At 52.9% G+C, this 27131-nt stretch overlaps 2 protein-coding genes across 39 annotated transcripts in view; one reads left to right on the plus strand and one right to left on the minus strand.

Moving 5' to 3' along the window:
* Nucleotides 1-11818, plus strand: part of LOC122371743 (SH3 domain-containing kinase-binding protein 1-like) — a 101958-nt gene extending 90140 nt beyond the window's left edge. For 4 of the 30 annotated variants that reach the window (XM_043348355.1, XM_043348354.1, XM_043348352.1 and 1 more), the window contains 11 exons: nucleotides 2120-2321; nucleotides 3482-3669; nucleotides 5463-5595; nucleotides 6009-6371; nucleotides 6661-6770; nucleotides 7495-7551; nucleotides 8448-8583; nucleotides 9068-9244; nucleotides 9538-9651; nucleotides 10071-10273; nucleotides 10817-11818. In XM_043348355.1, coding sequence (XP_043204290.1) covers nucleotides 2120-2321; nucleotides 3482-3669; nucleotides 5463-5595; nucleotides 6009-6371; nucleotides 6661-6770; nucleotides 7495-7551; nucleotides 8448-8583; nucleotides 9068-9244; nucleotides 9538-9651; nucleotides 10071-10273; nucleotides 10817-10984 — 1851 coding nt within the window. In that variant the 3' untranslated portion in view covers nucleotides 10985-11818. The remainder of the gene's footprint in view (nucleotides 1-2119; nucleotides 2322-3481; nucleotides 3670-5462; nucleotides 5596-6008; nucleotides 6372-6660; nucleotides 6771-7494; nucleotides 7552-8447; nucleotides 8584-9067; nucleotides 9245-9537; nucleotides 9652-10070; nucleotides 10274-10816) is intronic. The other 26 variants (XM_043348365.1, XM_043348361.1, XM_043348383.1 and 23 more) reach the window with 11 other exon arrangements.
* A 327-nt stretch (nucleotides 11819-12145) lies between these two features.
* LOC122371746 (polycystic kidney disease protein 1-like 3) overlaps nucleotides 12146-27131 on the minus strand; it is a 44381-nt gene continuing 29395 nt past the window's right edge. For 5 of the 9 annotated variants that reach the window (XM_043348396.1, XM_043348394.1, XM_043348398.1 and 2 more), the window contains exons 3-6: nucleotides 15318-15452; nucleotides 14956-15072; nucleotides 14288-14522; nucleotides 12146-14079 (exon numbers count right to left, since the gene is read on the minus strand). In XM_043348396.1, the coding sequence (XP_043204331.1) occupies nucleotides 12933-14079; nucleotides 14288-14522; nucleotides 14956-15072; nucleotides 15318-15414 (1596 nt within the window). In that variant the 5' untranslated portion in view covers nucleotides 15415-15452 and the 3' untranslated portion in view covers nucleotides 12146-12932. The remainder of the gene's footprint in view (nucleotides 14080-14287; nucleotides 14523-14955; nucleotides 15073-15317; nucleotides 15453-27131) is intronic. The other 4 variants (XM_043348395.1, XM_043348400.1, XM_043348393.1 and 1 more) reach the window with 1 other exon arrangement.

Below are 27131 nucleotides of genomic sequence, written 5' to 3' on the forward strand. Positions count from 1 at the left end.
GAAAGGTCGAATTGTCCAGTAAACCAGCGCCGCTGCTGGCGTTTATCACGAGTCGCACTCCCAGGTGCCAGACCGTATATCACCTTGGCGCTGTGAGCGGCACTTTCCCGCATATAAGCGCCGTTCGATTCCATGTGAACGTGACAACGGTGCGGGCTAGTCACGGGATGTCACGTGACAACCACACCTGCAACGGAAGGTGGTGGGGAGATTGTCCCCGCTGTCACCACTGCGATCACCGCTGGCGAATAGTAGAGGATAAGTGAGCGCTTACATATTCGGAATTCGACACTGGAATGAGTGATTCTACCAGTATCTACTGAACTGGACTAGTCATTTCTCATTAATTAGTGCGGTTCTTGTCTCTGGGCGTGTTTGTAACCAAGTTATGTCTGGTGACCGGTTTGAGAAGTGTGTCTGAGTTTGTTTTTGTGCGGGATGTTTCCTCTCGCTGACATCACCTGCCCTGTGTATCGCCCCGTCCTCTCCCCGTCCCCTGCGGTCAGCGACCGTGCAGCTTACCGGGCTAGGTGCCGAGTGAGGTCCGCACTCACAGCCGCGCTGGATAAATAATCCAGCCGTCCGCGGCGCTATGCCTGACACTGCGGCGACCGGCGCCACAGCGCCTGTGTCGATAGCCGCGCGACCAGCCCTTATATGGTCAGCGACCGCCGCCGCCGCCGGCGCCGCCGGTCAGCCGTCGTGCCATTGGCATTGTGGGCCGGCGGCGGCGGCGACTGGCCCCGCCCCCGCCCCGCCCCGGGCGCGACCACCGCCCATGGCGGCCGTCCGGTCGGCACTAGGTCACCGAGGGGTGGCCTCTGGTGTCACTGCTCACACCCAGTGTCATTTGCCCGGTGTTCTGGTATAGTGCGGTTCGGGTCTCGAGTTCGAGCTTTGATGGGGTTGGTAGCTTATGTCAACTCCGATTGATTGATTGATTGATTGGTTGATTGCACACAACACAGCTGCTGTTTAGGTAGTGGGCGTTGCAGAGCTCACTGAAGCGTTGATCCACAGGAATGTACCGATGTCGTGCAATCGTGGTTCGGTAAATTATGCACGGCATTCTGTTGCGTGACATGGCGGATGAGTTTTGACGAAGGTTACGATGTTTGCGCATATCTGCGCATTTCTCGACTCGATTTGCATGACTTGGTTTGATGAAACACAACTTGTAAGACATTGCGCCACAAAGTCCACACTGTTCAGTGTTCATAAATTACACATTCGTCTTGTCATATGCGTTGTTAACCTTGAACAGTGCACGGTTCGGTTCCAATCATTTTGTGTCGTCCATCGTGAGTTAAAGTACCGATGAACTCATCCTACCGATCATGTATAAACCGTGACATCATCAGCCCTGCAGAACAGACCACCTGCGGTTTGCTACTTTTGGATGGCTAAATGTCGGTAACCATCCATTCTGAAGCTGTTGGGATGCATAACCTACCTACAGGCGGATGTTGTCACAGGTGTGACACCCGCCGTCAGGGGCCGATAGTTACGCCGATACGTCCGGTATGCTCACTCCTGTCAGTGTTATCAGCCCGGCTCTGCCCGGTAAGGTCAGGGTCTGGTGTGCCGTGTTCCGGTGTGTCGGGGTCAGCAGCGGTGCACAGTCAGTTACCGCCCGATCGGTCGCCGCTGGGCGCGCCGCGTGTCACTGGCCTTGGCTCCTCGCCCGCGCGGCTCCGTGAGCGCCGTGCGCCGTGCACAGAGACTGTGCACCGCCGTCGGCCGCTCCTTGGCTGCTGCACTCTCGGCGGCCGCCCCCGTGCAGTGCCTGGCGGGCGCAGGGCCGGCGGCGCCGCCGACTCTCAGTGCTGTCGATACGGCGCCGAGCGGTGGAGGTGCGCGCTGGGACAGTGGGTTATAACAGCAGGACGTGCGAGCATGGTCGGTCTGTTAGTCGTCTAGGATAGTGTCACAGTGTTACAGTGCCGCTCATTGTGTGTGAGGTGATGTTTGTGACTACCGTTCAGTAGCCAGTAGTCACCGGCGGGCTCGGATTACACTGTGAGTAACTCTACTCGCCCGCAGCGTGTGACCCGCGGCCCGCGCGTGCAGTGTGCGCGCCGCAGTCGAGCTGACACCATCCCGCTGTCATCACCGCCAGGTGGGCGTCTTCCCGTCCAACTTCGTCGAGGAGCTGCCGCCGCTGCCTGCCGACGCCGACGTCGTTCAGGAGATCAAACCCAAGCCGGTGAAGGGCGTTGGTCTGGGCGACATCCTTAGGGACGCCAAGAGCCGACCGCCGCCACCGCAGCTGCCCCGGCCGCCCGACCCGACCCCGGCGCCCCAGCTGCCGCCCAAGCCAGGTCAGTTGGCGTGAGAGTGACTGGTTTGACGGGTGCGGTGAGTTGGTATCGAATGGGTTTATTATTTTTATGGGTGACGTTGGATCTTACTTCATATGATTGCTGTGGGCAGACACTGGGTTTGGTTGTTACTGTCAAATATGTTACATTAGTAAAGTGTTGCCGTGTGCTAGGTTGCAGGGGTTAGATCATCTCGATACACTCATGTGTGTTGTTGGTCCCGGGTCGGGTTCTAAGTGGGGTACGCTAGTCATCCTCCGGTTCTCTGTTTTAGTGACTCCAAACAGCCCCGGTCCAAGCGCTGTCAGTTCTTCCACCCACCGAGCCGCTGACCGCCGCCCACCCTCCCCTCTCAGCCTCTCTCTGCCTCTGTCTTTCTGCCTCTCCCTGCCTCTCCCTACCTGGCCAGCCCGCGGGAACGGTTCAGGCCGCCAGTCACGTTTCCAATCCCCGCACGTCGCAGAGCTTTACCAGCAGTTTCTCCCATAAATCGCTCCCACATGCCGCCACGATTGTTCGTTTTGTGTCACAGCGAGGGACTGAACCATTCTTCATTACTCTCATGTACTACAAGTAGTCAAGGTGGTGTGGCCGTTATCATAAGGCGCTGTTCAGCTGCCTTCGGTTTTATGTTCAACGTTACTTTTTGTGACTTACTTGACACACATTTCACGTTTGCTTCTGAACCTTTATCCGCAATTTATTGTTTGATGCAGTCCATTGACTACATTGATTTCCCTCGACACAACCAATGCTGCTACTGCTGCCGCCTCTGATTATTTAACTGCCACCACACGTTGTCGTGGGGTCATGTTGACTGAAATAATGCCCTCTCATCCTGACCTCCTCTCTACCAAACAACCCTGTCCTGTTCCTCCACCCCACTTCTGTTTATCATCACTGAGCGTCGCCCGAGCCCATGCGGCGCTTCCGTCGCTGTATCTCAATAAACACAGGCCGAAATAAACAGATGCACCGTTCTGTGCCCCGTCCACTGCCCGCCCCCTCGGCGCTTTGGTGGGTCCGGTGGACGCTGGCTGACACTGCGGCGGCAGTCGCTGCCCGGCGCTGGGGCGCGCCTGTGCTCTAGACGGTGAGCCAGCGGGACTGAGACTGAGCTTGAACAGCCGAGACTGAGACCAGTGTGTGTGTGACCGCAGTGAAGGAGCTGTGCCGGGCGCTGTTCGCCTACCAGCGGCAGAATGACGACGAGCTGACGCTAAAGGAGGGCGACATCGTCACCATCGTGTCCAAGGAGAGCGACGACAAGGGCTGGTGGCGCGGAGAGCTGGCTGGAAAGATCGGCGTCTTCCCCGACAACTTTGTGGAGATCATCTCCTCAACTGAGGTAAGACGGCGCTGACGGGAAGTATGGGACTTCGAAATCAGGGGACGACGATAGGGGTTACGGAAGGCCACGGGTGAAAGGGGACTAGTAGAAGATGACGCTAATGGCCAACGGGTGACTTAGCGGACATGCCAAGGAAGGGTATTCAATGTTTCTCGCGTTTTTTACAACATGTTTTTTTTTCTCCGGGTCGATTTCGATGCATCCCAAAAAGCTCCTGATGTAGTGTCTTTGAGGTGTCACTACAGACTAGTTTCAACATATGTGGATCAAAAAAATATTTTTATCAAGTGAAATTAGCGTTGACCTTGACCCAATTAAGCTCTATTCACTAAACTGATACACATTGTAATAATTGTAAGCGTCACGTAGGTATAAGGTCGTCGCTGTACAATACTAGCAAAACATGTCGCAGCATTTATGAAAGAGCCACACACGCCCACACCTCAGAAGCCTGCCGTCGCCGCTGCCTCCAGTATGGGTCGTCACGGCCCATCGGATCTGAGTTCTGATTCATACGCTGAGCTCACCACTCGTACTCCAGCAACGGGATATGGGCGCAGCAACGGGATATGGGCGGAGCGCACTCCTGGCCTGAACTTGGCCGTCACGGCTCACGACCTGATGGTGACGGTTCACAGGCGGCTAGTGTTACCGTAGTTCGTATAAGAGGGCTGGTGTTATGGTTGATAGGACTCATGGTCTGTTTACGAACCATTACAAACTGTCTTTTTTTACGTGGCAGTGTTTTGTTATGCGATTGGGGTGTCGACCTACCATAGTTTTTTTGGGTTGCCTGATTTAGTTGGTTTGATTCGATAGTTGAACGGACTTACGATGCATGGTGCTTGTATGCCGGTTTACCTCCCTGAATTGGGTGATTGATACAGGTGAGCCATAACCATGCCATTGAGGCCCTTAGTGTTAGTTCAGCTGGTTCTCGCCCCCATAAATCGGTGAGCTGTCGGCGGTCATAGTCTGCACTGCAACGCGGACAGGCAGAACGGTGATAATCCTTGGAGCGCTGGCGTGTATGGATGATAGCTTATACCGGCACCCAGTGTTCTAAAATTGGATTTTGGTTGGGTGTGCCGATGAAGAAAAAAATCCTAGGATGAGAAAAATGGAAATAAATAACCAAAGTATATTTGCAAAATGGTGTAATGCCAATTTGTATGCCAACTGATAAACCAGGATTTCATGTCAGGTTCTTGACAGGGTGTGAAACAAAAGGATGTGGGTGCATCAACTGTCAAGTGACATGTAAACTGGCTGTTGGGAACAGTTGGGAATACATGAAACTTTTTCCAGAGATGAAGTAAAGTCGGTCATTCATATTTTAGGGATGAAAGTATTTTCCCCATTAGGTGTGATTTGCCACCAAAAAGTCTGAAAAATGGAACACTGCCGGCACCGGCGTCTCTGTTGACCCTGTGACCAAGGACAGGCCACCGCCCGCGGCCCGCCGTCCGCCGTCTGCTTACCGTTTGTTGACACAGCTTTAGGGCCTGAGATTAGACGCTGCGCCCAATATTGACCGACCGCCGCCGCCACCGCGGTCCTGTCGTGTTCGACCTTTCAGTGTGCTGTGTAGCTCACTTGGTACACCGAAGCGCTGTGTTCCGCTGTCGGGAGGTGTCACGTGGTACAGTGCGTCACATGCAACGCACGTCACGTGGTTACCTGAATTCGTTTGGCATTGTATTTGACCGCAGTGATGCGTTAGGTAGGCCACCTATCACGTGACTCGAAACATCCCTTGTGACAGGGAACACGTGACCATTTGCCTGCAGAAGCCGGCCAGGCCTGGTAAGCCGCCGTCGAAGCTAGCGACGAAGACGGAGGCGCCCCAGGCGAGTGGCAGACCTACCTCGACGGGCAGCGACGGAGCGAAGACGGCCGCCGCCCAGCCACCGCCCGCTGCAGGTGAGCTGAGCAGATACCCTGAGCTGAATGGCCCTGCTAGTGGAACACTGTCCTGTGAGCTGTTCGAGCTGGGAGCCTAACCCTTTAGCAGTCACTAGTGTATGTGACTATGGAGCATTTTTAGCTTACGAGTTTTATGAGTCATTGTATTCTTTACTTGGTTTGTTTTAATGGCTTTGTGTCGTTGCCCCATGGAGTGTTATGTTTCTCATCGATCGTTTCATTTCGTTGTATCGCGGCTTTTTGTAGATAATTCTTTTGTTTCCTTTTGCACGCGAACACGGCTTTATTTGTTCGTCACCGGCTTTAATCTGTTTTGTTGTGTTTTGGGCACATTTGTCTTCGTTGCACTGCTCGGAGGGGTACCGTTAGAGGGTCCGGCTGTCTGCTGACGCACCGCCGGCACCTTTCAGGCGCTGCCGGAGACGCGGAGCCGACTGCCACCATGTCGCAGCCGACAGCCGCCCCCGCCCCCTCCCCCGCCCCCGCCCCGGCTGCCGACCCGGTCCCAGCCCAGGCGCCCTCTCCCCCGCCGCCCCTGCCGAAAACCCCGCCTCCGAAACAGGCATCTCCCAAGCCTCCTCCTCTGTCGTCCAAACCCGCCACCCAGTCACCTGCGTCCGGCGCCAAGCCGACAGCGGTGCCACCTACTAACCCGTCTGACACCACTAACTCTCCTGTCCAAACAGAGGTGGCGCCACCGGCGGCCGCCGCTCCCGCCTCAGTCCCCGATGGGCCCAAAAAGGCGCAGAGGCCAGACGGCGACACTAGCTTAGGTGAGCGGCTGCCGCCAATCAGTGTGACGGTGGGAGTTTTACAGGGAGGCTTTGGTGTTGCAAAGTGCGATACTTTTCTCCGGCGAGGGAGTCGTCGAATTCCCTGCTTGTTTGTTCTGCTTCTTATTCTTTCTTGATGCTAAGCACTAAAGTCAGATTATGCTAACACACACCTGTTTGGTCCTTGTCACGCGCTTTTGTCACATTGTATTGCTGTGTGCGCTAATCAAGCTCCGCCGTGTCCTGCCATGACCACTGGTGTCCTGACGTCACTCTCTGTATCCTACAGAGGAGTTTGATGCGGTGGAGCGCAGCTCGGAGCGGCTGACGCACATAACTGCCGACCGAGCGCGCGCCCCCGGCCGACGGCCCACCTCGACCATCTTCTCCCGAGAGAGCGTGAGTGCGGGACACTGCGGGGTACATACTGGTGCACACGGGTGTACACTCAGTACAGTGTGTATCACATGTGTCCACAGTGTGTGCACCACACATGGAGTGCATGCTGGTAGGCCAATAAATGTCTAGTCATAGTGAAATGACAAATACGCTAGATAAGTTAGATTTGCAAGTTATGATTTGTTCTGTTTTAAATATGCATGGTTTTGTGATGACACACAACTAGATTTTTAGCTCGCTTGTTACATGTCTCCTTGCACGAATCAGTATGGCTAGGTCATAGTGTAGAATAATATGGACGTTGATGCTCATTAGTCCATACATTTTACCTGTTGAAATTGATTCGTATTGCAATGCAATACAAGTGGCTTTATTGCATCGCAATCCGAATTAATTTTAACATGTAAGTGTATTAAAAGTGAAAATATAATAAAAAAATCACTAGGCATAAAGCACCGCACAGTGCACATAGCATGTTTTGCCCTCAATGTATATTCTGTGTTTGCCTTTGAGCTAAAATAGAATTGTCCTGAGTCCAGACCGCAGCTAACAGCTGAATGGCTCATTTCCTTCACTATTAGCATATCACGCCCTCACAGTGTACCGTCTCGCACGCCCGTAGTTGCTACTATAGACACTAGTGCTACCGCACCTGCCCTGTAGTAGCGCTTCATACCACCCCAGCACCCGAGCGCACCCGCTTAGTTCTGCACATTGTTCACAGATGTCGCCCCAGGCGCCGTCGTCACCGGCTACTCCGTCGGAGGCTCCGTTGGCAGAGGTACTCTACCCCCTCTCTCTCTGTCCCTCTGTCCGCCGCTTAGAGTATCTCTGTCGAGTAGGACCACCGCGGAGTGACAGGGCGGGTCTGTGAGACCGGAGAGGTAGATAGGCACATCTGTCTGTCTGTGTGCCTGTCTGTGGTTCTGTCTGTCTGTCTGTCTGATGTGAGCGGTCGTTATCGTATGAATAGCACTTATCTGGCCGCGTCCGTGGCTGGTAGGTGGAGAGAGCAGTTCTCGGAGGCCGTAGTACCCCCTGTGTGTCGGTGTGCAGGGCTCGTGTGGTGTGACCTGTTGTGTAGTTCGTGTATGCTAGGAGTAAAGAATGACAAGGAAGGCGAAGGAACGGAACAGCTGGGTATGTATGTTTAATGTGGTGATGGGTCGCAGTGTGATGAATGTGGCTCATGTCGGTCTGAGTTAGCTGATATGGCGCGGGGCGGGGGACGAAGGTCAACGTGCTCATCGTTCCAGTATTAGACAAATTTGAGGCTGATCATTGATTGTGCCGATAGTGTGCCGATTGTTTCTGTGACCGTGCGTTGTGTTTGCATGCTGGGGACATCCTTGCGCCATATTTTGGTGCCACTGTCGGTTACCCCAAACCTGGAATGTCGGTCATGTGTTCAGTCAGTGTCTTTTCGCCATGCTGTAATCAATTGCCGCTTAGTAAAACGTTCAGCGTTATAACTTTTAAGTGCTCTACTATGACATATGGCTTGACGTGCAATTTTGTATCTTAGCATTGCTCACAAATCGCCATATCACACTAAGGTTGCTTGCCCCTGCTTATATTTTGTTCGCTGCTTATCTGTATCTGTATCTGCATCACTCTGTTTCGCTTGCCTCACCTCTGTCTGACCCCTGTCTCACCTCTCTCCGTATCTGCCTACAGGAGCCGGACCTGGTGAACGGCACAGCCGACCGGGAGCCGGCGGCCGCCGCGCCCACCGTCTCCCCCACCGCCCAGGCGGCGCCGCCCTGGATGAAGGAGCTCCAGCGGGCGCAGATCAAACGCCACTCGCGGCCAGGTGAGTGACCCGCCCCCTCCCCCGTCACCCAAACGCGCCCACACAGCTCAGGCACCTCAGCTGGCATGTTGTAGCGGCACTCTAGTATCACAGGCAGTAGCAGCACTGTCACAGCAACGCACTTGCTAGACCGAGTTTCATGCACCACGCTTCAGCCTGTCGCTATCTTTTCATTTTTAAAAGCCTGCTGTTAAATTGCAGCTAGAAAGCCTGCACTCATTTGTCGTTTTTGTTTTAGCGATTCGACGCCATTGATTTGTGCGTGTATCGAATGTAGCGCTAGTGAATGCACCCCGATACGCCGCGCTGCGGTCTCGGCCGAAGCGGCAGCGTTTGGCTCTGCCAACCGCCGTTGCCATTCGAGCCGTTGTTGCGATGCGCCGGTCCTAGTTGAGCCTGTGCGGCTGCGGCCTAGCGAGCGTGCATGCATGTGGCGCGGCGGTCTCGGAGCGGCTTGTAGAGCCCGTCTTTTTGCGTCTGCTAGTGGAGACGGATGACGAAAAGACGGAGCGGCAGACGTCGGACGCCTCGTCGGCGGCGGCGACGACCTCACCGGAACCGGCGGCGGCCACCTCACCGTCCGCGCCCGTACCGAGCCGGCCACCCTGGATGTGCGAGCTACAGCGGGCCCACAGCAAAAAACAGTCCTCCAGAGACAAGGGTATGACAGGAACGTCACGTGAAAGGCTGTTGAAGTATTATAGCTGTTTGCGATGAACGCTTGCCTGCATGGCTGTTGGCACACTCAGTTGTTGCATTATACACAGTATGGTGATTGGACCAATGGGCCACTGGCCTCTCGCACGTTATGTTTTCTTCTGTTGACTCAAGCGTCTCGTGTCTCCTCACGCACACTCTCCGATCACATTGTCTTCCCAAGACTGTAGCTGGTCGTTTTTATTAATGCCTCCCTTTCTCGGCCCTATCTGACCCGCCCCTTTGGTCGTTCCACAGATGACGAGAAGGCCAGTGGCGACACCGCGCCATCCTCGGACCAGTCTGACTCGGCGCCAGCACCGCCACCGGTGGCCCAGGCGCGGCCCGCGCGGCCAGAGCTGCCCTCAGAAGGTAAACATGTCTTGGAGAAGGGAACCCATTCGTCCTAGGGTGCCGCCAATTGGACGACGCCTGAATCGTAGATATTAGCTCTTTTTGCGACGGATTATTGGACGCTTATTTGATCCGTTTGACCCGTCTAAAATCTGAGCGATATGGTAGTTGTTTACTTATTAGAACGGTTTCCACCTTTTGAATGAAATGCCGATTGTTATGTTTCTTTCCTTTCAAATTCAATCAAATACGTGCCCAATGCTCATTGCTCAGTCGTGAAAAGGGCTAGTAGTTCTACCGTCTGTTTTTAACTCAATGCCTGCATCTGACGGCATATCACTTTCCACCGCTCCTTCGCCGCTGCTGAATTTCACTCCTCCTTCTGACTGCCGCCTCCTGACCAGCCTCTGACCGTCTCACCCGCCTGCCGCCCGCAGTGAAGGCCAGGAGGCCGGTCTCGGCTCGGATCGCCCCGAAGCCCGCCGACCCCCCGGCAGTCGCTCCAGCGGCGGCCGTCGCGCCGCCCCGGCCGGCCGCACCGCCGGCAGCTGCCGCGCCGGCTCCCGCGCCGGCAGCTGCCAGCGACACCCGGCAGCTGCAGGAGCAGGTCGCGCAGCTGCAGAAACAGCTGGCCGATCAGGTGAGCGGAAACGCCGACCGATGGAGGAGGGGTTTCTGGGACCGAGGTGGAGCCCAGTGCGGCGGGGGGGGGGGGGGTGCTCTCGGGTTCTCGTTATGAGGCCGCTAACGTCCACCAGCTGAAGGCGGGACACTGGAGCCGCTGGCATAGTTACCAGCGTAGGATTTGACGCCGCCATGAGAGTGGTTGCCATCAGTGCAGCAGCCTGGCCTGCCCAGTGGCGCGCTGCCTGGTGTGCCGTGAGGGTCCCGCCACACATATGCTGCTCGGGTGCCCACTGCCCATGCCTGGCGGGCACGAGGCTCCGCATTTTCGGCAACATCCGACTGGACTCAACGCAGCTTGGAGACAGCGGGGCATTGACGGCCTTGAGCTGGCAGCGGCTACCTGAGGCACAAGAGCCCCTGGGGTGCGGTCGGCGTTAGGTCGACCTGAGGACAGGAATAGCAACATGTTGTGCTTAGACCACCTGATCTGCATGTGAGTTGCCTGTATTGTGGCCTGACCTGACCTGTGACCCGTTCGTTCTGTCTGTGTCCACAGAGCCGTCAGTTCACGGAATCCCTAACAGCTCTGAAGGCCGACTACACCAAGCGGATGCGCACTGTGCTCGATGAACTGGACTCTGAGAAGAAGGCGCGCCTGGTAATGCAGGTGCAGCTCGACAGGCTAGACAAACTCGTCAAGGACATGAACTTCAGCAGTGTGTAGCACCGCGCGCCGACCGCTTCCCTATGTCAAATGGACGAGGCGTGGCGGTGAAGAGACAGTGCCGTCAAATTCCGAGAGTGTGCGCTAATGAATGACGAATGCGTACCGAACAGTGTGAACTCCATAGCGTTTATTATATCGACATGCATACATACGTAGTTCGCGTAGAATCAGCCGAACGAGAGAATGCTTTACGAGACCTGATTACACGCGGTTGTGGACGCGTCGGAACGTGGGCGGCCGCAGTGACCTCCGCAGAGGCTACACGGTCGGCACTCCGTGCTATGCAGAGGCTACGGAACAATAAGAAGAAATCATCCTGGCTGGTGATTTACGGAAAGCTGCATAAAATCCGCCGTGACTGCCTTGTGATCGTTTGGTTCCCCGGGTTTTATGGGAGGCTCGACAGAGGCTTTCCCGCGGAGGCTGTCCTGCCATTCCGACTCTGTCTCGGCCAAGTGCCCATGCTTTTAATGATAGCCCGCCGTGCAAAGTCTGCTGTTGTGATATGAAGGCGAGAGACGCATGTGTTGATTCCGATGCTCGCCGCGCATCCGGTGATCTTGTTTATCTGTTCCTGCTCCATTCCTGACGAGTCTCTAGAGAGTCGTGAAAATCGGCCGGCTGGGACGGACCGGTCCTCCGGTGCTGGGAGGGATAATGTGTTCCCCTTTACGTCCTCCCCCTCCCCTCCCCACGGGGCCCGGGGCCGGACAAAGCTGACCGAGTCATTCCCGTGGCTTTGAGTTAGCCTGCTGGAGACACCAGTGGGATGCGTGCTAAATCATGACGCTGTATTTTCTGAGTAGACAATTACATTTTGTATGAAATTTAGACGGCGTTTCGTGGTAACGTGTGCGGTGGAAGGAGGTGTAGAAAGACTCAAAGAGCCTTCCGTGACAGGTGGCTGGATTATTGACTTGTTTTGAGATATTAGAAATATTTTTTCTTACGACGAATAGCTGTATAATTTACAATTGTGTAGACATTTGCTTTTTATAAAATGCATTAAGATATGTAAAGTTGCGTGGTTTTCGGCGATGCCACGCGTCGCCAAGCATAGCCAACGGTAGTGGATCGACCACCCACGACCTACCCCTGACCCGGGGCTCGACCTTCCAGAGAAGAATGACTCAAAGAGTGGCAGGAGAAACCAGCGAAAGGAACGTGCGACATTTATTTACAGACAAATCATGAAAATGCGCAGCTTCTACTTATTGTATGACTGATAAAGGATGAACGCGAGAAGTTACATGCGTGGCTGTGGGCTCTGGTTCACAGAATGGGTATTTGGTAATGGAAGTGCCTCATAGCATGGCAATGTATTATCGTTTCCATGATCTGCGTTGCGCTTAACATTCACAATGGTGCACGGGTTCAAAGCTTTGACAGTGTTTGATCATTCGTTGAGCATTAGTGTGAGCATTGAATAAGAACGTTCTCTTCAGTTTCAGCTCGATGACAACAGATAAAAGCAAAATTGCTCGCCCTTGTCTGTCATTCGTCCACACCCCTTTTCACAACTGAATCCTTCCGTAACGCTTACATTGGGAGGTTGGGCCGTGGGCGACCATTCTTGAAAAGTGACTTGTGAGCATAGTGCAGCCGGAGCGATCGTTTTCCCGCAAATATTTCTTTGGAGTAGCAGTAAAAATGTGATTTCCCCCAACTCTGCTCGACGGCACAATAATGTTTGCTCTCCCGACACGAGCCTGGTAGTCAGCTCTTCTGTTGGGCTATTGGCCACTTCTTACCGACATGTGCACCAAACGCTTTTACACACTACCTCACAATAGCCACCTCACCTCTCACTATTCTATTCATCTCCCACAGCCAAGACCGCACTGCGGCGTCAAACCCACCGCCTGCAGTCAGTCCAGTAACCGACACTGGCCCTTCGTCCTCCCGCACCCCGCACTTTCCCTCACGAGCTCAGAGACACACGACCTCAGAGTTTCCTCGGCCGAGAGCTGAGGTCGTGGTCGGCGCTGACGGGTGTGTCGGTCAGCGTGGGTACGAAGCCGTGCTCGGAGGTGTAGCCCACTTCCCGCAGCACGCCATCGGGTCCGACCACGCCGTACTGACCGGCTACGGTGCCGTTCTCGTATCCCCGCTCCTCGTGGTAGTTGTGCCGTAGGTGGACGTAGAAATGGTACGGCCCGCTGCCGGCCGGTCGGATGGGCACGATCGGGGCGAGGCGGCGGGCTGGGGAGCGGCTTCTGCTGGGGCTGCCACCTATCGGTCGACTGGGAGAAGCAGAGGTTCGTGGAGGCGCCGCTGTGGTCGTTGGCGGCGCTGTGGTGGTGGTGGTGGTGGTAGTGCTGGCAGCCGTGGGCCTTTCTGTGGTGGTGGGCGGTTTGGTGGAGGCCGGTGAGGATGTCGTCTCCTTCCGTCGCTCCTGCACCAGTCGGGGCGGCGTTCCGCGGACCTCTGCCGATCTCTGCTTTCCCGGAGCTCGTAGGTTCTGCGGAGCCGGCGCCGGTTCCGAACGCACCAGGGCGGAGGCCTGGGGCTGCTCACCTCGCTCGAACAGCTTGGCCTCCTTAGGCGGGTTGAACGCCTGGAAGTCTCTGAGGAACTTGGCCTCGTCTAACGGCTCGACAGTGATGCTCGGTTTGAAGCCTGAACAGTCGGCGGTGTAGGTGGTGGTCCGAAGAGTACCATCCGGCAGCTGCACCGCGTAGGCCCCTATCTTGGTTCCATTGGCGAAACCGCGCTCCCAGTGGTAATGCGTACCCGCGTTGTAGGCGAACCCGTACGGCCGGCTGGGGGCTGCTGGCTGGCCGTCGGGACCCGTACGGCTCCCGCAGGATGCCGTCGCCCCCGAGGGAGAGCCGGGCGCTGACGGTCCCCTCCTTCCCGCTGTCCTCTGCGGCTCGGAGCGGGCTGCCGAGGGAGTCTCGGTCTCCTGTGGCTGCCCGGCGGGAGCTGGGTCCGGGCTCTTACCAGGGGCCACGGCGGACGGTCCGTCCGGAGACGAGGGGTCGGCGGCAGCGGATGGGTCGGAGCTGACCGCCTCCCGCTTCTGCTGTTCACAGCCTGGGGTACGCATACGGCGCAGCGTCGGGTGGTAGCCGCTCTCGTCGGCCCAGTATCTGAGAAAGTGGACATCATATAGTCAACCTTCAATAAGCAGCCGTTTATTGTAAATGCAAATGGAATGAAATCAAACAAGGCGTAGGTAGTACCTATCAACGAAAAGCCCCTGAGCGTGGAACATCTGACAAAGCCTCAGGTTTGTGACCTGTTGCCCTCTGGCTCCTCAGAGTTATCGGTCACGAGTTCTCTCAATTTACGACTCACCTGACCACGGATCGCCAGCAGTTGGGCAGGTCGACGTAGTACTCCCCGAACTTGGCGCCGCTCTCCGTGCCCGTCTCGTTGTGGCCGTGGTACGGAGCAGCGTAACCGAAGTTATAGAGGGCGCGCTGGTCGGTCAGTCTAGGTGGCGCCAGCGTTGGCTTCTGGTCGGAGCCCGCCAGCACCAAAGTGACGGGGCGCTGCTCACTGGCAGAGGCGAACAGATCCTCACCTCGCACTGCGGACATTGGGGAATCAACTTCACTACAGGGCTGAGGAATGTGTCAGGGACAATGGACTGTGAGCTGAGGAGCTAGGTAACTGGTCCGGGCACAGCAGACACAGGCAGCATTGCAGAGTTAGAGAACGAGTCAGTGGATGTTGGGACTAAGGGAAGCGCAGAGCTGGAGGACGGCTCGGCCTCAAAGGACAGTGAAACTGTAGGCATTGCAGATTCAAGAGAAGGGCCCGGATCGGAGGAAGGGGATGCAAGGCCAGAGTCAGAGTAGAAGGAAAGCGATGACCGTCTGGGGAGCACTGCATGATTAGCATGAGGTCAGGTCATGAGGTCAGAAACATTTTTGTGAATATTAGGAAGCTTGGTCTTTGGATGCGCTTTTTTGTTCAATACCTAATAACGTCATCGCAGTAACTATGGCTGCGACACTTACCTTTCCAAAGCTGTGGCACGGCAATAATTTGAATTTCTGGTTGGACGTCATTATCAAGCTCTTCGCGGGGCTGCGGTCTCCTGAACTTTCTTGGCGGCGAATCCTTGCCTTCTCCTGCTAATAAAAAAACGAATGTCAATACCAAGCATTGCATGTTTGAACTTTGATTTTCGAATTGCCTACCTACTTTTTTATCTCAGCTAGCTTCCAAAAGAAGCTGCACGTTGCTTACATTACCCAAAGTAACGACATTCACATACCTTAGACGAAATAACCTTCAGTCTTCCCACCTCCAGCACTGAATGCAATCCTATTTTTTTTGCTCAGCGATTTGTACATAAGTTAAGTACCCACCCACTGACCTCGTAGCCGTTTGGTGGGTGTTCGGTACTCGTGTACCAGCCGCAGTTTGTTTGCAGAGGTCTCGTACACCATTACCCGTGTCCAGCCGTCCGGCATGTGTACTCCGTACTCGCCGTACACACTCCCATCACGGTCTGAAACGGCCAGCAAACGCCGTCAGTCATGCAATTAGGCTACATACGTGATAGTGAAACGGACTTTCCGATATATTTTGCAGCCTCATGGCTTCGGCTTGCCGGGAGCTAAAAAGGCGTGTCAGTTGGGTAGCACGAAAAGACGTAACGTGCATACATTCTTAGGTAAGGCGCTGAGGAAATGCTCTGGTTGTTACACGAACTCCATATATAGATTATGCATGCCTATTGCATATATGATTAGATTGGGCTGCGCATTGTCGAAAGATTGGCTCGCGTTTGCGGGTGCCAGTAACCGTAGCGGAAATGCCGCAGCTGGTCAACGCGCAGCGCGGTGCATTGTTTACGGTCACTGTCCGTCCAGCGTACGGTCCGTGCGCGTCCGTCATCATGTCACCGTCTCTGTTACGGGCCATCCGTCTCCACCGGGCAGCTGTGAACAACAAACACCTTATCTGATCTCCCCGCACTGCCGAATTCGACGCGGCGGGCGACGAGACGGGACCGTGCAGCGTCAAATGGAATGTATGACATTGTTCTCCCCCTATGTACTATTATTCGCAGAATCGACTTGCTGTTTACGCAGGATAGCTAGCATAATGAATTATTGCCAGTAGGTATGGGTGGTGTAAATTTACTCTTATGCGTGCATAATGCAGGCAAGTAGATATCTTGCAATGCACACAAGTAGATATATCGTATCGATATTTCGATAGCGAACTACCGACAAACCTACTTCTCTATTCATTTATCTTTTTATTTTTGCTTCACTCGACAGCCTAAAGGAAGCGGGTATCATGCTTTATTGTCGTAATGTTTTTGGTATTTTACTATGTTTCAGTTTTATTATTACGGAGCGAGCGAAGCGAGCGGAGTCTCATACTGAATTAAAGGGACCCTCCCACCTTCAAAAAAGTTAATGAATTGGCATGAAAGTGATGTCGCTCGGTTCAGAAAGACCAAAAACGAATATCTACCAAATTTTATCGAAAAATATTCACCGGTTTTCAAGATATTAGACTTTTACTTTTGTTTACTTTTTGGGATCTCCGCTGTTCCTAGCGACTTTATTTGAAAGTGCGGCATTTGTTGCGCGCAAAGCAGCATATACCACCGCGTGCTACAAAACGTTTTAGTCAAACATTTAACGGACGTTCGAAAGCCTGATGACGTCATCAGATTCCCATAATGGTTAAGAGATAGGGACCAAGCTGGTCCCACCCTGCAAGTAAAGGGAAGAAATTTCTTGAACACCATAAAGCTGCGGGGGTTGCGACCAGGATAAATGGTGGTTTCTGAGCCTGGCCGCAAACTTGGCTATCTCAACTCAAAACTAATGTTAAGGTGGGAGGGTCCCTTTAAGGGAAAATCCTGAGTATGAGCGGCCGGCCGGCCGGCCGGCCGGCCGTGGGGACGCTCTTTAAAAGCTAATATATCTTAGGAACGGGACATCCGATTGACAAGCGGTCTTCTTTACTGAATGTCACTTGGACGTAAAAGTTCTGTGGTGTGATGGCCACCATGCGTTCTTGCCAACCACCGCACGTGGCGCGTGGTAAAGTTGGACATTTCTTAAGAACCCCCAAAATTGCAACCTCAATAACGGCACAACGGTTGGGCCGATTGAATTGAAACTCGGTACACAGTTAGGTCTCCATCAGATAATTCATCTGCATGTGTTAAGGTTGGGGTGCTACAGCACGTGCGCACGTGCAGGGGGCGCTCCCAGATCTCGAGAACGGCTGGGCCGATTGCGCTCAAATTTGGTACACGGTTGGGGACCAGTTAGTATAGGGTGCCGTGCAAAAGTCAGTTTGGACCCCGCTTGCACGTGCGCACGTGCAGTGTGCCGCTTCCAGATCTCGAGAACGGCTAGGCCGATTGCGCTGAAATTTGGCACATCGCTAAAGACCGGTTAGTAGGGTGCAGTGCACAAGTTAGTTGGAGGTACCCCCTCGCAATTTCGCACGTGCAAGGCCCATCCTCTCGCTCGCTCCGTTAGTCGCCCAAAAGGCGTTTTACTGGTTTTATTCACCCATTTGAGACATGGGCCAACATAAAGTCTCAAATATTAGTGAAAGGAACCCGATGCACTCCCAGCGAATTATTACGGAGCGAGCGAAGCGAGCGGAGTCTCATACTGAATTAAGGGAAAATCCTGAGTATGAGCGGCCGGCCGGCCGGCCGGCCGTGGGGACGCTCTTCAAAAGCTAATATCTTAGGAACGGGACATCCGATTGACCAGCGGTCTTCTTTACTGAATGTCACTTGGACGTAAAAGTTCTGTGGTGTGATGGCCACCATGCGTTCTTGCCAACCACCGCACGTGGCGCGTGGTAAAGTTGGACATTTTTTAAGAACCCCCAAAATTGCAACCTCAATAACGGCACAACGGTTGGGCCGATTGAATTGAAACTCGGTACACAGTTAGGTCTCCATCAGATAATTCATCTGCATGTGTTAAGGTTAGGGTGCTACAGCACGTGCGCACGTGCAGGGGGCGCTCCCAGATCTCGAGAACGGCTGGGCCGATAGCGCTCAAAGTTGGTACACGGTTGGGGACCAGTTAGTAGGGTGCCGTGCAAAAGTCAGTTTGGACCCCGCTTGCACGTGCGCACGTGCAGTGTGCCGCTTCCAGATCTCGAGAACGGCTAGGCCGATTGTGCTGAAATTTGGCACATCGCTAAAGACCGGTTAGTAGGGTGCAGTGCACAAGTTAGTTGGAGGTACCCCCTCGCAATTTCGCACGTGCAAGGCCCATCCTCTCGCTCGCTCTGTTGGTCGCCCAAAAGGCGTTTTACTGGTTCTTTATGAAACAAAACCTGTCCAGTCCGGTTGGAAACGCATGAGCATCATGTTGCCTATTTAAATAGCACATCCGATCACTTAGGGTCTCCATATCTCTGATCGATCATCTGAACATATTGCATTGGCATCTCGAGAGTGGTTCCAGTCTGCAGGCTTTTACATTGTCGGTTCAGAGGACAGAGCCTCAGTCACGAGTGACTCACAAGCATTACAAACGACCCGTGACCGGTTAGTTGCGCGGCGCTCGACACCAAATGCCACTCAGTCTCAGGCTCCTGGGCGGTGCCATGGCCGTGTCATAGAACCGTGTCAAGGTGTCACACCGTGTCAGAGCTACAGATGCCGGCGTGTCGGCTGTGCGTGATGCAGTCCGGCTGATGGAGTTACTTCGCTATCGGCTTTCGTGTCTCAATATGTGTAATGAGACAGTGTAATAATTCGTAGTAGGCACGTAACGCGAAGTGCTTGCTACTTGGCCCGCCAAGTGTTTGAGTTTACGCATAACCTTCAGCTAGGAACGAGCGTATCTGTACATCCCAAACACGTCATTCTATCCATCTATCCTTCGTTTCCTTGAGCGACGGAACACGCATACCATTACTGCTTGCGCGCCGTGAAGCGTGGATCCCTGACGCCTAACGACCACTCACTGCACCCCGGGTCTACCGGAAGCCGTTTGGATGCTGACACGTTCCCGGCGCCTGTGTGAGATATCACCGCGCAGGCATGGAGTCTGATGAGCCACCCGTCCCTGAGAGGCGCGGCGATGAGTGGATTATGCAGCTCACAGAACACAGCGCTGAGTGGAGATGGAGAGGGAAGGTCGCGGCCTGGTCATCGGTCACGGCAGATGAGTAACACGAGGTCGATGGGCAGGACTGAAGAACGGCTCACCAGGTCTTCAAGCTATACGTGTATTTGGATATTTAGCACCGAAACAATCGCATATGAAGCGAAAGTACAAGCGAAAGCATAAATATCCAACCTCTATAACCGGATACAGCCAGATCATTCTTATTTCTTATCATTGCTCAGTGCTTCTTTGTCCGAGCTGCCGGCTGCCGATCAGCCCACCGAAGACACCGTATAATAGACACCATAGAGGGCACGAAACTCCCAAGGGAAATACCGGAACCTCTCCAGGGTGATTGGTTGAGTGGCTGGGAAAGGGAGACCTATCCTGTATACCGGGAAAGGACGCCTCCAAGCATGAATACGACACCATGCACTCGCATCCAGATTCAGACAGACGAGTGATACTTTTATGAGACGTCAACAATTATGCAACAATTATGTAGGTACTGCTTATTTGCCGATTCACCACACCTGCGATTGATGTCGCAATAAACGCAGAACGCGCAAATTACACGGCATTATCCCTGCATCGTGGCACTAATAGCCTCAATGACCGCTGCAATTGGCACACATCCTGTCCGGCGGCTGTGCGCGTCTGACCCTGAGACGGAGCCTCCATCGCCGATATCTCACGCGCCGTGGGTGGGCCTCTGTCATTGGCCAACAGCATAATTCAATGCACCGGTACATACTGTCGATGGATGATGGATGCGAGTCTCGATCGCACTTGGATTTCGCCATCTGGCCGGGTGCGAACGGGGACGTAAACACGGCAGTCTGAGGTCTGTCTGACCGGTGCGACCCGCCATTGAAACACAGCGGCGGGCTCTGCATGACAAGTCCGAATCGGCGGCTCGGCAGATTACACACAGGGTCGCCGCCGGCGCCTGGGTCGGCAGACGCGGCGCGGCGTGGGCATGTGCGGCAATGATGCCAGGGTGAGCGATGTTTCATACGTCAAGGCTGTGTTCGGTGGGGTGGGTGGTGTAGGAGGCGAGGTGCATGCAGATGCATCGCAGTTTAAGTTGCGTTTGCTATGTTGTATGACGGGGTTTCGATTCGCATTTGTTAAGTCCATGAAGCTGTTCTCTTCAATTTAGTAGCACTTACCATCGGGGCAGGGAATAAAGCCCGATCTCTTGACAAAGTATTCCCGTGCCGTAAAATACCGCGGCGATGACAGCATTGCATTGCCTGCATAAGGTGACTGTATGTGAGTAGATACGAAAGGGAACGCAAAGGAAAACCGAATCCTAAGTTAACATTGTGATGGGTATTGAGAAGGGTATTAAGTAGTAAAGTAATCTTGGGTATTGATTACCTAAAAGTATGCGAATACCTGTCTACATATTCACATTTTGTAACTGCCTGCGGGGGATTGCATTCTAACGCTGCCGTACCACGATGTCCCGATCACACCTGCGTCCTGCACACCTGTGGCTGTCTGAATATCCTACAGCCCAAGCCAGCCTCAGTCCTACAGCCACCGCGGCATTGTGTCTCAGCGGACCTCCGGCGTCGCTCATTAATCAGCCGTCTGTTTTCGGCGGTGTCAGACACAACAGCGCGACGGTCACGAGCGAGCCGTGTTCTCCCGAGCGGCGTCTGTTCCGGGTGGTGCCTCACTGCAGCGCACATACTCACGGCACACTGCCGACCTTGCCTCCCGCGTGACCCCGCCGAGGTCACCGAGGTCAAAGGTGACGGGTGTGGCCCGACAGGCACGCCGCAGGCGACAGAAGAGGCGCACAACAGTTACTGGCCCTCCGTGAGAAATGCTTGTGGTTATAGTGAGTCGTCGTGACCTTTATAACCATCTTCGAGAGCGTGTTCAACACCAGACTTTTAGCGGGCTGCATCAGATGGAATGGTTTCCTGGCATGCTGCTCGAAATGTTTCGGAGTATTTCAATGGGGAGAAGCGTGTTAATTGAGTTTTGACATAGTTATTTCATTAATAGTGAACCGTGCAATCATCACCGAAAGCGAGTGTGATTTATAGCGTTAGGCCCGTGTGTCTATCTGCATAGTTTGTCTGACCCGGCCATGCACTCGAGACGTGATTGAGCGGGTAAAGATGCTCCTTACGAGGGTGACCAGCGGCGGATCGTGACGCCCCTCGTGCAACACGTGCCCATCTGAATGTTTCATTGGCTGACTCGAAGGTCTGGCACCTTCTTGCTGGTGAGATGGTGCCGCTTGAATCCAACAATTAACATGAATTTCCTTGTAACGTCTGTACGTAACTGCCAATAATTTACTAATTATTCAGCTGTACATCTTCGATTAAATTGCATTATGTTGATCAATCACAAAGACTGACGCCATACCGCGCATTCAAGGACTAATCTAAATTCATTATCGATGTGTCATTCCATCAGACATCCATGAAAAACAGTGGGCGGTGCAGTGGCAAAGCGCGGCCCCGTGTCACATGCTCGGGAATCCCTCTCAGCACGACGATTGGCCGTCCAGTTAGCGTCATGTTCTCGGCCCCAGTCCGTCGGTCACCGGGGATGTCATGCAGAACAGATGAGGTGGCGGCCGCGACTGCGGAGGCGGCGCGGTGACCCTCAGACATTGGCGCAGTTTCGCAATGTTTCGCGCCTCTCCGTGCCCTCGACCGGTCGGCTGGCCGCCGCCGATTAATGCAGGACGGAGCGCGGACCGGTCATCAGCCCACTCATGGTTCGGAGGTGAGCTGACAGGGCGGACGGGGAGGCGAGCGAGCCGCCCAATATGGCCTCGCAGCTGTGCATGCTGCGCCGGAGGATGGCAGACTGGCGCAGCTCTGTAAGGAATTTCTGTAGCTCTAGAAAATCAAGTGCTGTTAGCGCTTCCTGTGAAACCCAAATGAATCTATATTTGGTATTTGTATTATTTGGTGGCATGTTATGCCAACTGGATAATTGGATCGATTCAAAATGTATTTACCTGTTCCTTTACACCGTTCTGTTAGCTAAGTATAAGGTTATCATAAATATGCCGCCGGCGAGAGCCGAAAAAGACAGATGCAGAACGATCGGGATCATGCCTTCTGAAAACTTAATTCAGGGTAGACAAATTACCAAATTACCATGGACATTGGACATGCTACCATCTTAGGCATCTGACGTAACTGTGCCACCGGTGCCAATGATCATGCACCTGTCACTACCAATAAATATGCGCATACTCGGTCGTTTCGCAGGGAGGCGATGTATTCACAGTAGCTGATACTGACCTCTGTACTGTCGTCATGCCGTCCAGCCGCAGCGGAGTGCTCAATGACGCTGACTGAATGTTGCAGCGCGGACGGCTAACTCACGGCCTATGTTGCCTCTCGGTGACCTCAGCTTGGGCACGGCTCTGTTGTTAGTGGCGTTTTATCAACTACCGTTGAACTGCATACACCAGCCTTGTCGCGCTACTGGCCGCCGCGCCCCGCCCATTGATGAGTCTGTCGTGATCAGGTCGAGATAGTGGATGTGGCATGTAGACATGCATGTTCAGCCGGGTGCTGAATAAAATCAGGTCGGCCCTGAGATGCAACATTGGTGTGAGTATAGCACTATAGCAGTGACGTTCGAGTGAACATAGCCTCGTCGCATCTCTCTAAGGACCTTGGAGCGCTCCTACAAAATCATTACGAACAATTTTGCATATTGGCAGAGAGATGAACGACTTTTAATTGCTGAGATATCACTTCTCCCCCCGCTTACAACGCAGCGTAGCAACAGCCAAGAGAATGTCGCTTCTTTGATTAGATACGATCTAAAAGCGAAGCTGCATATTTTGATCAGAAACTGTCTAACTTGCATACAGAGAACCACGTCTAGCATGATACAAACGCCACCAAGTCATCCTCATGGAGCGGCCACGCTTCGGGCATATCAAAGCCTGCATTTCATTTCCATCCGTAAAGTAGTGTGTGGTTGAGTCTGAGCATAAACATTGGTAGGCATGTCTTTTAACCCGCGCCCAGATGGGGTCTGCCGAGCAACGCGGTCTGATGGGGGGGGGGCCATTTTGGCCCCCCCCTCAGATCTCGAGAACCACGCAACATAGCGACAAGCGGTAAACGGTGTTGGATAGCCCCAACAGGGAACTACCTTGTGACCCAATTTCATTGACCTCGGTCAAACCGATGACGTCACAGGTCAGGTCAAAGGTCGAATTTTCACCGTTTACAGGCATTTCAAGAAATGCGTTGTAAAATCGTGTAAAATGAATTTCATTGAAAATCATCGATGGGGAAATGTTCTTCAAACACATATTTTGCTATTTGAGGTCACTGATACCAGGTCAGGTCACAGAGGTCAGGTCACTGGGGGGTCACAATATGAAAGTGTCGTGTGATACATGTTTTATGGTCCATTTTACATGACAAATGCGATTATGTGGGTCAGACAGACTTTAGGGCCAGCTTAGGTCACGTTTTGGTCAAGGTCAGGTCAAGGTCAGGTCAAGGTCAGGTCAAATTAAGTCAAATTTCAAAGTTGATATTTTTGCATAAAATGGGTATTGATTCGATGCAGCTCGTCACGGGGAGTTCAATGGTGGTCTCCGTTTTGCGCTACGAGGTCTAGAATTGCTAAAAATTGAGTTAAAAAATTTGACGTCATCAATTTTTAACAGTTTTTTCGCTATAACTTGGCAAAAAAAAAGAGCTATCGATCTAAAATTTGGTATGTATATCGAAGAGCGCAGGGACTATCACATATATTCCGGTTTTTTCGAAATTCGAAAAAATTTTGGAAATTTTTTGAGTTTTTCTAAAAAAAATCATTTTTTTTGATTTTTGGGGGTCAGAATCCAAAAATTTCAAAAATCCGAGATAGCAGTTTTGTAGCGCCGTCTTTTCTCTACACAACCACATAAAGAACTTTAAAATTGCTTGTGAACTGTAGAATTGGTGAGCGTTTCAAGATGTCATGTTTTTTGCTAATTTTTACTCGAACATGACCTCAGTTTGACCTCAATAACTCCTGACCTGAGGTGACCTGTGACTTGAAATTTTGTGTGAAGGTGTCAAATTGATGTCCGGTAAGGTACCCAAAATTTGGCGGCGCTGCGCGCCGCCGTTTTCTTACTATTTAAGAAAAACCACAGGGGGGGGGGCCAAAATGGCCCCCCCCCCATCAGGGCGCGGGTTAATGAGGCAATTCATAGGCGTTGTACTTCTCATGCTTCCTGTCATAGGCGTAGGAACGTTTTCGAAAGTGGGGGGGGGCCAGGGTCCCAGAGGTCCAAAACCTAACCTACCCCCAAAATCCGATTTCTCCTCGGATTTCGGCCACTTTGTTTTCGCAAACATGCTCAGAGGTAAAAAAAAATAGAGACAAAAAAAGAAAAAAAATTGGTTGAAATTTCAGGGAGTCTCCCGTCCATAAACTCAAACTGATGGACGCGTTCCCCTGTCCTCCGCAGTCGTTGGCACCCATGCAAATTCCAGAGGCATCCAGCAACTTTTTCATTACGAGCAAGCGTGAAACGTGCAAAGCGAGTCTTTTCAATATACCTATAAAAATCAGCATGAACGGCCCAGCTAGGCTCAGCCAGGCCTATAACGTTTTTAAGAGGTTTTATATCAGCGACCACTGCAACTGGGCTGATTGACTATCACTTATCAGAGGCCGGTGTGGGACTTTTAGACGGTCTGTGCCTTCAGAGGCCAGTTTAACCCTCCACGGCCCGGTCCTATAGGTTTTCTACATACGCGCTGGCCGAGGGGGCGGGGAGCGGGTACGACCCCCCTCGCCGTTTCGCCCCAGGTGGAGCTAGCGCGTCGCGGTAAAACGAGCGTGTGCGCCGTTACGAGACGCAGAGATCGATACCCGATTTTATGGTCCTAGGTCAACCGGTGATCTCTGACACCGTTCCGTGCTTCTATCCTCAGGATACTGAAATCCTTCTCCTTCACACCGCAACCCCCTCCGGGCTGGACAGGCAACTTTATCTCATGCGGGCTGCTCCCTTGGAGCGGCAACGCTGCTCCCGAGGGAGCGCACCCCGTAGCCGGGTGCAGTGAGTGCCTTGGGGCTGGGTGGCCTGTCCTCTGGACGGGCTCAGCCCCGGCGACTCACTAGGGTGCCTGCCCAGACCAATGTCTCCCCCTATATCCTATCATCCTTCCGGCTCTGAAATGGTCTCATTGGACCGAAAGGGCCTAACCCAACAAAACAAACAAAAACCGGTGACCTCTGAGGTCAGGTCAAGTGCCTCAAGGCACGGTTCCGTTTTTGGTGAATAACTTCGCAAAAAAATGGCCGCAGAGCCGCGGTTTTGCCAGCATCGTGTTCGCCTCTCTCAGGCGCGTCGAATGATATACTTTTTGTTTGGGTGAGGTAAACTTAAGGTGTTGACCTCGGGTCACGGTCAGGTCGGCGTCCCCAGGTCACGAAATTGGTCGAAGGAGGTCATGTCGCATATCATTCGATTCGGCAGGTCTTCTTGAGTCCATAGGTGGCTTTCCCGACTCGCTAGCTCAATTTGATCGGTACCTAGTTATTGACGAAAAACTAATAAGACCCTTATAACTTCATAAATGACGTCGCGCAAGGTCAACATTGCAAAAGTGACGCATCGAACCTTGCAAGGAGTGCATGAAATCACGATTCGGTGTGCTTGAGATAGTTGGAGATCGATCGTTCCCGGCGCCAGAAAAAGTTTTCAGTTTATCCCCATTGACTTATACCTAATGGTGAGGTCACGAAAATGACCTGACCTCATATGAACTTTAGGAAAAATCCGAGATATACATTATACAAGTTGAGAGACTCCTATTGGATACTAGGTCCTCCAAGGTTCATTTCCCTGTGAAATCTCCTCTGGCCAGTGGCGCAGCCAGGATTTGGTTTCGGGGGGGTCATCGCCTCCAAAGCGGGCCCCCTAGTGTGCGGGCCCCCAACCATTTTTCAGAATCTTTCCTTATTTCATACGCATTCTGCTGAGCGGGCCCCCTTTACCTATACGATAACCCTGAGCGAGTTTGAATCGGAAAATTTTGATAGAACAATAGCTCGGTAATCACCCGGTGTTCAATTTCTACGCGAATTGACCATGACAGAAATATGTTACTATGAGTTACGAATTCGTATCTTTCGAGGCCGAAATGTGCCCCTTCCGCAATATGCATAGCATATATGCTAACGGAGCTGTTGCCTGCTTCTATCAGACAATATTTAAGTAGTCCCATGTACCTGTCTAAGTCATCTATTGGCTGCTGTAGAAGATTGTGCCTTTATCCTTCTTCATTACCTACGTAAATTCGATCACAAGAAGTTTTAACCCTCGCCGGCACAGGGGGAGGGTATGATGCAACCCCCTAAGGGGTTTCGTGAATAATTCGCGTAAAAAGTGGCCGATCGCGACAACACTTTCAGTACCCTCGCGTTGATCAGTTTTACACCTACCCTAGAAATTGCATGACCCTGACTCAAATGACCTTTCACCTGTGACCTACTGAGACCATGTTTGGCCAGAATCACGATTCGGCGTCGGTATGCCGACTCGCATCAGCCGCGCGTTTGCAGTCTTTTCGTGGTTTCAAGCGTTCAAGCATGTGAGTTGATGCTGCTCCCATGCATTAGAGTGGGTGTCAAGGTCACCTGAAGGTCAGGTCAGGTCATTGACCTATGATGACCTCGGTACTTTTTCGAATTATATACATGTTTCTAGGCTAGTTTTTGGAACTGAATTCGAATTTAGCAACCATTTGAATATTCACGAAGTAGTTTTGGTGCCTTCGTAACATGTTACGAAGCTGCTAGAGGCGGCTGACACGTAGGTACTACAAATACCCGGCAGGACCCCTACTGGTTGACCTGACCTGACCTGACCCGACCTGACCTAAATGCATAAAGACATCATCTGTGATCAAAACTAACATGATAACTATTCGTGATCAGCACCCCGAAAAACCCTATAGCAGCCACACTTTACGACGTTCTAACAGGTCCCGATTTTCCCGATTTTTGGGTCATTGACCTGACCTGGAAGGTCAACCAATGACCAAGAACCTTAAAATTGAGTATCA

The sequence above is a fragment of the Amphibalanus amphitrite genome, unplaced genomic scaffold (assembly GCF_019059575.1).
Source record: "Amphibalanus amphitrite isolate SeventyFive unplaced genomic scaffold, NRLGWU_Aamphi_draft 001275F_arrow, whole genome shotgun sequence".
Taxonomy (NCBI): Eukaryota; Metazoa; Arthropoda; class Thecostraca; order Balanomorpha; family Balanidae; genus Amphibalanus; species Amphibalanus amphitrite.